Here is a 9622-nt window from a genome sequence, read left to right as displayed (position 1 = left end):
ATATATATATATATATATATATATATATATGTATGTATGTATGTATGTATGTATGTATGTATGTATGTATGTATGTATGTATGTCTTACATAAGAAGGTCTCAGCGTCTCACACAAGATATATTCTTTTAGTTAAAGTTTTTATTGTTATTTTTTAAATTCTTATTTTAAAATGAAAAAAAAAATTGCATTTTTGGTCCTTCAATTATACCCATGAATCCGTGATACAGACTTAGTCGCTTAGTTATATGTATGACCATCTTTAACCCCTAAGTTATGTATGGAGTAGATTTTAGTCTTTGAATGACCAAATCAATCACTTTATTAAGTGTAAAATTGGTGATAAAAATAGTCCTTGAGAGACTAAAATCGTCACTCCGTACATAACTTAGGAGTTAAATATGATCACTCATATAACTCATGAACTATGTTTGTACCATGAGTATAACTGAAGGACCAAAAATGTAATTTTTCGTTTTAAAATTTAGTAAACGTTGATTTGACTCAGCCAATAATTTAATTTGTTTTTTACAAATTGTTAAAATGGTTATACAATAGCCAAGTAAAAGTAGGCGAAGAGCTGCAGTTGGGTAGAAGTGTTCAACGAGGTGCAGTAATGATTTGACTCAGCCCATAATTTAATTTGTTTTTCACAAATTGTTAAAATGGTTATACAATAGCCAAGTAAATGGCTTAGGCCTCCAGCGTCGACAGCAGGATTCGAACCTGCGCAGGCAAAGCCCAACAGATTTCAAGTCTGTCTCCTTAACCACTCGGACATATCAACTTTGTTGAAAACTTGTTAGTTACATATTAGAATTATTTTCACTTTGATAATATCAATTTTCATTTCTTGCCCAAAAGATTTATTTCATATATGGTAATTTTCAAACTAATAAATAATATTAATAAACAAACACAATAAATTAATGCATACACACAACATGACAACATGCATGAAACTCAACACATCAACTAATGCCGAATATTGGCTTTCCCAAATTTTAATATATATGACAAATTCATATAGTTAATAATCTAATTTGAAATAAGTTTGAGTCGCAAAATAATGCTCGTGGTAAGTTTGGTTAACAATAGAAGATAACTTATTCGGTACCTAATATTCAATTGTGTGTATGTGTGTACAAGTTACATCATGTGCGAGCGTGTACGGTAGACTAATAAAAACTATCAAAATCCAAAATCAATAGTACGTGTTTAAATTAAAATCAATTTAAATTGTGGTGAAATAATTGTAATTATACAAAATTTTTAATTTTGAAAGTGTAGTAATTTAGACATATCCTCACGTGAATCATTATATCGTTCTCATTCAGGAATATAATCTATATCTATACTATTTAATTAATAAAAACAAAATTCTCCATGTTAACTCTCCGTCTAAAACACTCCTATACTATAAGGTTTGCGTAATATTGTAAAATACGGTAATACAATTCATATTCATACTACAATTGTACATTAAAATATGGTAATACAATTCTTAATAAAATATATTCTTTCTTACTTTCCTATTCGTAATATAATTTTAGATTAAAATTACTAATCGTAATAATACAGTACATATATATATATATATACATATATATGTATTCCCCTGCAACGTAATCTATCTATATTATTAATAAAAACAAATTCCTCCATTTTAATTTTCCGCACAAAACACTTATATACTATTCAGGTTTGCGTAATAGTGTAAAGTACATGATAATACAATTCCTATTCATACTACAATTGTACACTAAAATACGGCAATGCAATTCATAATACAATATATTCTTTCCTATTTCCTATTCGTAATACAATTCTATATTAAAATTACTAATCGTAATAATACAGTACATATATTTCTAACCTAATCTATATCTATACTATTAATAAAAACAAAATCCATCATTTTAACTTTTCGCCAAAAACACTCATATACTATTAATGTTTGCGTAATATTATAAAATATAGTAAGACAATTCATATTCGTACAACAATTGTTTATTAAAATATGGTAATACAATTCTTAATACAATATATTATTCCTTATTTTCATATTCGTAATATAATTATAGATTAAAATTACTAATCTAATAATAATAATACACTACATATACTTCCCTGAAAAAAAAAAAAAGTAGAAATTGAAGTGCACCTATGTCCACCTTTCAATGTGGACCATTACACAATTTACATACTAAATAATCATAATTACTTTTTAAAAATTCACAATTTGTATATTACAAACACACAATGTTAACATATATGTAATTGATTACCTTGTTTATATTCACAAGTTCCTTTCAAATACTACATGCAATTTCGATACTAAAAATACACAATTTATTCTTTTTAAAATTTAAGGCCGTTGTTATGTGTTTTGACTTATAAACACAATTTACATTCTGAAAGTTTACAATTCTTTCAATATTAAAAATACACCATTCAACGTGCATACAATATATAAGTTTGATTCGCAAAGCAAGGTGGAGCATAATTTGCGGCCCGATAACCCCTTTTCATAAGCTTTCGTGTGTCTATATGTTCCACTCAACCCTAGAACACAAGTCCAAAATCAATTTTAAAAAATATAAAACAGAAAAACATCCAACAGAGTCTCTGTTTCTCATTCTGAAAGAAGAATAGGAGAGTAATATCAGTAGGTTGATGATGGGATTAAAATTCCAAGAAAGGAAGAACACGAAATTCAACCAAATTCTGTGGAGCAAGCTTCTTCTCAACTTTTGAACACAAAACTCAAGAAGATTTCTCCAGCTTACACTCTTCCCAGTCTATCAACTTTCAATGCAATCCACCTTACATATTCACGCTCGATACCCATGGATTCCACAAAAAACCCACATCCCATCTCATAAGCTATCCTTCCTCTCTAACTCCACAACCTCTCTTAAACCCTTCACTACCACGAATTCTCTCAAGACCCCTGTGAACTTCGGGTGCTGCTTTGGAGAAGAAGAGGACTTCAATCTAGACTTCCCGTTCGCTCCTTCGCGTCTTCCAGTAATAATTCGCCAGCCCAGTGGCATCTCCCAGTACTGTTGGGACGGGAATGAGCTCAAATTGGTATCTCTTGACGGAAACTCACTCACTTTATCGGACTTCTGTCTTAATTTCGAGCAAGGTTTTCAAAGATTGGTTCGCGTGTATGGCTCTGCTGTAAGGAATTTCTTCCTTCCAAAGGAGGTTAGTGAGAATTACTTGGAATATGTGAAATGGAAGTTCGTACATAGAGTTTTCAGTTCTGCTCTTCAAGTTCTCGCTACGCAGGTATCTCCTTTTTACTCCAGCTGTTTCAATTCTTGATTAGTACCGCGAAGTTATAGAGTTTAAATTCTTGGATTTTTAGCTTAGATGATGCAGTTGAGTTGGGAATTTGAGTGCATACCTACTTGTTAGCAGTGATTTTTGTGGTTTCAAAATAGACTATTTAGTTTTGCTATGCCCTTATCAGGCTAAGTATAATAAGAAAAGGAACGGAAATATGGTTGTGTATTTCATAACAGGGAATGTGATATGATGGTTAGGATTTTCTGTTTTAATGTTAAGTGCTTTCATAAATCATAAATCCCAAGTGTCCTGCAGCTTTGATGAGAATTGGTTCTTATGACTATTCTTGATTTGTGAATTCTATCTAGGCAATGTTTCGAGCAATTGGGGTTGGCTATTCTCATTCACTTCCATCTGCAGCTGCACTCAATTGGGTCTTGAAAGATGGGCTTGGACGACTTTGCAGGTGCATCTACACTGCTACTCTGGCATCTGCTTTTGATACCAATCTCAAGGTATAGCATTTGCTTCCATCATGTTTTCTTTTTGCTTATTTAGAACTATCAATTGCCTGGATTTTTTTAATTTTTATTTTTATTTTGTGCTTCAACAATTATTTTACTGTGTTGTATAAACCATTTTGAGATTTTATGGTAATTACAGAACTTAAACCTTTATAGTAGGAGCCATGAAAGCAAAGCACAATTATAAGAATGTATCATGGCTATGTGATACTAAATTCTGTTTTTCTCCACTGCAGAGAGTTAGATTCTCAACATCTGTTCTGTTCAGTTTGAGCATTGGAATTGAATTGCTAACTCCTGTATGCCCTCAATACTTTTTGGTGCTTGCATCTATCGCCAACATTGCAAAACAAATATGCTTGGCATGCTACTTAGCTACTGGTGTAAGTCTTCATTCAAGCACACATATATAGGCATACACGCACATATGTATTTATCATGTTTATAATTTATATATGTGTGTGTGTGTGTCTACATATAATAAAAATATTTTTTCATATATCGACATCAAATAATTGTTAGGTGTTTTTTTTATACCAACATGTTTATTCTTTGGATTAGGAGAAAAATTAATCTGCATTACATACAGCCTTCTAAAGATTGTGTTAGTCTATATAATATGTTTTCCTTGTTTTAATTCACATTGTTGGGTTTTGGACCGGGGGTGATAGGGATTAGCACATAAGAATTAGCTTACGTAATCAGGTAAGTTTGACAAGTAAAAGCCAGTGTAACAAATGGCAGCTAAGGGCTCTGTTTCATTTATAATATGGTGCAAAGGCCTAAAATTGTTCACAAGTGTACATGTCTAGAATTTTACAGAGTTTCACTACTACTGAGAAAGATGTCATACATTCCCATTGTAAAATTTCACTATTTATACACTTTGAATAATTTGGAGCCTAGCCTTATCCAATGATAGAAGATGAGGTTGTCTGTCAGTAGTTCAGTACTATCTGTGGCACTGCTGGCTCCATTTCCCACAATCTCCTTATAGCTGGCCATTTCTCTGCATGGTACATGTCCTAGGTAGTGGTATTTTGTCTGACTATCTTTGGGCTAGGCTACTATTAGTTTAGGCGTACACAGATATTATAACCCCAACACACACAACGTGTTTTTGAAATTGTTTGATCGTGTCAACTCATTACTAAGGTCTTGAATTTTGCTGATGTGTAATTTATCACAATTTTACCAGACTGCTGTGCATAAAAGCTTCGCAGTGTCCGATAACCTTGGTGAAGTTTCAGCAAAAGCGCAGGTTTTTGTTTTTTTTCCCTCTATAGCCTATATTCATAGTAATTCTTTCTGATGTTTGCTTTATGTTTCAGATACAACTAGTGTGCTTTGATAATCTTGGCCTTATGCTTGCTGCTGTCTTGAATATCTTGTGCCGTAATAATCCAAGGTTTTTCCCTTCCAGACATCAATTTCTTTTAACACATCAAATTTGTATTTCATTAAAAAGTATTTCCTTTCATTTGGCACTGTTAACCTAATGCTATTCTGCCTTTCATGCCAAAATGTTGCTCCTGCAGGATGGCAATTTATGCAATTTATATCATTTTGTAATATCGCAATTTTAAGTTTCTTTTTAGGTTTATTTGTGTATTGTTGATCCCTAACCGCTATATACTGTGTAAGATTGCAAGCAGGTCTACCATTTCTTGTATATCCAATCTTCTCAGCACTTGATCTTTATGGTATTTATCAAGGATTAAAGCATGTACATCTACAAACATTGACTAAGGTTGGTATTCAATTTTTATGCTGGAACATTGTGACAATATTTCACAATATTTGAAGCATATGAGCTTGTGCTTAGATGAAATGATATGTACGATGCTATCTTTTTTATTTCGCTGGGCTTCACTTAGATCTGAGATGTTATGGCCATCTATCAGGTTACTATTTGGATTGGATCGAGCTAGCCCAATTAAAATTAGAGTCAGGCCAAACAGTAAAAAATTTATATTTTTTACCTTTTGTTTTCATTTTTAATTCGGAATTATTACATTTATCAATTTAAAATAATTAATTTATAAGAAATGACTTTTTAATAGATTTATATTTATTTTTTTGGAAAACGAACCAAATAAAAGGCAGTTTTCTGACTTCCAGCCAATCACCAGAAAATGAAAATGTTTTCCATAAAATGAGTCATTTTCCAAAAATCCTTTTCTAGGTTTCCAAAGGGACCCTTAGTTTGCAATCTTTGAATAAACCGGATTTCCCTATGTACTTTTCCAGGACAGACTTGAGATTATAGTAAGCTTGTGGATTGAGCAGGGACGTGTTCCTTCACCCGCAGAAGTGAGCAAAGAGGAAGGTATTGAATTATTTTGGGCCAAAGGTATGTGTCTGTTGCTTTATTTTGGATAATGCTGTAATGGGGGTTTATTGCTCTCATTTTCTGCTTGAGAAATAATAAACAGTTTCTTATTAAGCTTTATATCAGGCAGAAAACCCTTTCCTGTCAGAATTGGTTGCTTAAATGCCAAGAATCAATTGCCAAAGCTTTCAATGATGACAATTCAAAATTTAAAAAGTTGGGATTTCTATTTCTTATGCCTGGAGAGATTTGCTAACAAAGGGGGATGCATGGAACAGGTAATTGCCAAAATAATTTCGATATTCCCCCTTTATAAAAAACCAAAAAAGAGTTCCTATGAGAACTGTTGCTATTAACCAATCACTGGCATGGCTGCAAAACGGGAAAAAGGAAAAGAAAAAGAATCAATTTTTGTAATGGCTTTCTCATAGTTGATTTTTGTTGACCACAGTATGGTATACTTCTTAGCCTGCGGGAAGGAGCAGGCACTGCAGAAATCATTATGGCTATATTGCATGTAAGAAGCTTAGAAGCATTTTTTAGGCAATCTTTTTATTCTTCAAAATGCACCATGACTATAACACAAACACTTTTTCATTGTTTAAAACATAGGCGTTTTATGTCCGCAAGGGTCTTCTATGTTGCTGGGGCAGGTGGGAGAGTAATTTGGACGTTTTGAACCGTTCAGATGCATTTCTTGAGGAATGGTTAGATTTGATAGAAAATGGGAAGGAATCAGCGGAAGTAAATTTGAAGTTGCTGATTGAACAGATGTCATCATCGGGATGGAATTCTAAAAACATTCTGTTGAGCACACAAGAACAGGCTCGCTATAGTTTGCTTGTTGACTAAAGATTTTTAATGGTTATACTGATGAGGATGGGTAAAACACAGATAGAATATAGGGAGCTAGCCCGCATAGGCAGCTCAAATGGTCTCGGAGATGAAATTTGTCACAAGAGACCAATGATCGAGTCTCACCAGCGGTAGTATCAGAGTAACTTCTCAAAATGAGGGGAGCTCTTTGTGCAAAGTAAGCAAAAAAGTTTAACTTTTGTTGGTTAGTTGAGCCACCATGATTTACTCCTCCGCAACCTGTCAGGCCAGAGTGTAGGGGCGATTGGAGTGGATTCCGCCTTTATGTCACAAGAATATAGGGAGCTCACAAATGTGAAGAGGAATAGAATAATAGTGTAGAATCAGAAGGGAAAACATTCATTTATTTGAAATCATGAAATGGACTTTCAGCCTAGCAAAAGGTGCCCTGAATCTGCTGACAAGTTTTAATTTTATCCTGATTGATTTGTGCTTGTGAGTTCTAATTTTGTCCTGATTGATTTGTACAGTAGTAGTTACCTTCTCTGTTTCATTTTATCTGTCTTGTTTATTATTACTAGTCAAACTCTTTTTTTTTTTTGTTTATTTTTTAGAATTTTTTAAATTTTTCTTTTGTTTTTAATAGTACTTTTAGTGTAGTTTCTAAATATATAAGTTGTATATACTAATACTAAATTTATTATTATGAAAATTTTAATTTAAAATAATTATAGTCAAGTTTCATTAACTAAATTAAAAATATAAAATGGGACAGAGGAGTATTTTAGTATCTGATTGTTATTGTGTATTTGACTTCATCAATCATTCCCTAAACCAGTTAAAATTAAGTACAACATTGCAAAGGTTAATCCTCAATGACTCAATGTAGATGGGAGATATTCGGGAATAGTTGATAGAGGCAGTTACAGTAAAGAATATTAAATGGCATATGTGACTTAACCAAGGATTATATAAATGACTAAAATGTTTGGTCTTGCACAACTCATTTATGTTTAATTGGATCTTTTCAAGTTTAGTTTACACTTATCACACTCAAGATAGATTTAATGAATTAATGAGTCAAAAATTTTGTGATGGAGCGGCATAACTATGAATCTTCTAAATGAGATGTCACAAGTTCAAACTTCAATAGTACTAAAAAAAAAGATAGGTTTTCAAAAAAAAAAAAAAAAAAGAGAAGAAGATAGATTTGATAAATTAATTAATTTGAATCTGAGTTTCATATTACTACCTAGCAAATTGTACCATTATATATTTGAGATTCATTAAAACAATACTGAAGGTACATAAAAATGATATCAATTGATCAATTATCGCTTAAATATATTTTCCTTTATTTCTAGAATCAATATTCTCCGTATAAAAATTATCATTAAAAATATTTCGTTGAATTTTTTTAAAATGACATGCATATTAATATACTTTTCATTGTTTTCAATATTACATACATATTAATATACTTCTCATTGTTTTCAATATTACCGTTCCAATAATTTTATGATGAATACATTGTAGTAACTTTATGAACCTTCAATAATGAGCTTATAAACCTTCAATAATGACTATGAATTTTCAATATTAACTTTATGAATTTATAGTATTGAATTTTTGACATGTAATAATGACTTTATAAATCAGTAATAGTAAAATAAACATGCAATAATGACTTATCAACTTGCATCAATAACTCTCTTGTGATTGTGGCCTCTTGATTTTTCATCAGTCTGTGCCTGAGGTTGTTTTGTCCCTTGAGGAGGATGTTCTTGGATTTCCTCGAGGGAGGTTGGTTCTTAGCATGAGCTAATCTGCGTATCCCCTCCGCTTGGAAAAAAAAACTTGCATCAATAATTTAATAAGCATATAATAGTAACTTTTCAGTTGTTATGCTGTGGACCCGGGTCCATGTTCACAATTTCATAATTCCATGTTCATAGTTTCATAACTCCATGTTCACAATTTCATAACTCCATGTTCACAGTTTCATAACTTTTTGTTCACAATTTCATAATTTCATATTCACAATTTCATAATTCTACGTTCACAATTTCATAACTCTATGTTCGCAATTTTATAACTCTATGTTCACAATTCATAACTTTATGTTCAACAGTATCAAAACTCTATGTTCAACAGTATAACACAATTTTTGAATCTATATAACAAAATTGTGAATATAGAGTTCAAAAATTGTGAATATTGAGTAATGTAATTTTGTATATTGAGATCTAAAATTGTGAATATAGAGTTATAAAATTATGAGCATAGAGTTCTAAATTTGTGAACAGACTTGGGTCCATAGCATAATTTGCCCGTAACCTTTTAAACCTACAAGTTTTTATGCTTTCACATTGTGCGGGGCCTAGGTCTCATCGAACTCTTCGTACATGGCTTTGTATTTCAGTAAACTCCTCATTTAATTAAAAAAAAAAAAACAATAGTGGCTTTTTTTTTTTTTAATACTACTAACTCTATTAGAATGCAGTATCTATTCGTAACTACTTTCTCAACCTATTGAAGCACCTATTGAAGCACAAGAGTTAGTATTGCCTCCACTGAGACTCGAACTCATCACCTCCCAGTGAAGAGTTTGATGCCACTGGACCACAAGGTCCTTGGCCAATAGTGGCTTTTAT

General features: G+C 31.9%; 1 protein-coding gene and 1 non-coding gene across 2 annotated transcripts; one reads left to right on the top strand and one right to left on the bottom strand.

Moving 5' to 3' along the window:
- Positions 1 to 704: 704 nt before the first annotated feature.
- TRNAS-UGA lies at positions 705 to 786 on the bottom strand. Its single transcript has one exon. It is a non-coding gene; the product is annotated as a tRNA-Ser (tRNA).
- A 1791-nt stretch (positions 787 to 2577) lies between these two features.
- On the top strand, positions 2578 to 7524 carry LOC116001292 (protein root UVB sensitive 4). The gene is made up of 10 exons (XM_031241179.1): positions 2578 to 3296; positions 3665 to 3811; positions 4057 to 4203; positions 5019 to 5081; positions 5152 to 5228; positions 5465 to 5570; positions 6071 to 6173; positions 6279 to 6430; positions 6604 to 6669; positions 6765 to 7524. Exons 1-10 carry the CDS (start codon positions 2814 to 2816, stop codon positions 7002 to 7004), a joined length of 1584 nt encoding a protein of 527 aa, XP_031097039.1. The 5' UTR covers positions 2578 to 2813; the 3' UTR covers positions 7005 to 7524.
- Positions 7525 to 9622: the final 2098 nt, after the last annotated feature.

This window comes from Ipomoea triloba, chromosome 1, assembly GCF_003576645.1.
Source record: "Ipomoea triloba cultivar NCNSP0323 chromosome 1, ASM357664v1".
NCBI classification, from domain to species: domain Eukaryota; kingdom Viridiplantae; phylum Streptophyta; class Magnoliopsida; order Solanales; family Convolvulaceae; genus Ipomoea; species Ipomoea triloba.
The sequence above is the reverse complement of the archived record's forward strand: the minus strand, read 5'-3'. Positions and strand labels throughout refer to the sequence as shown.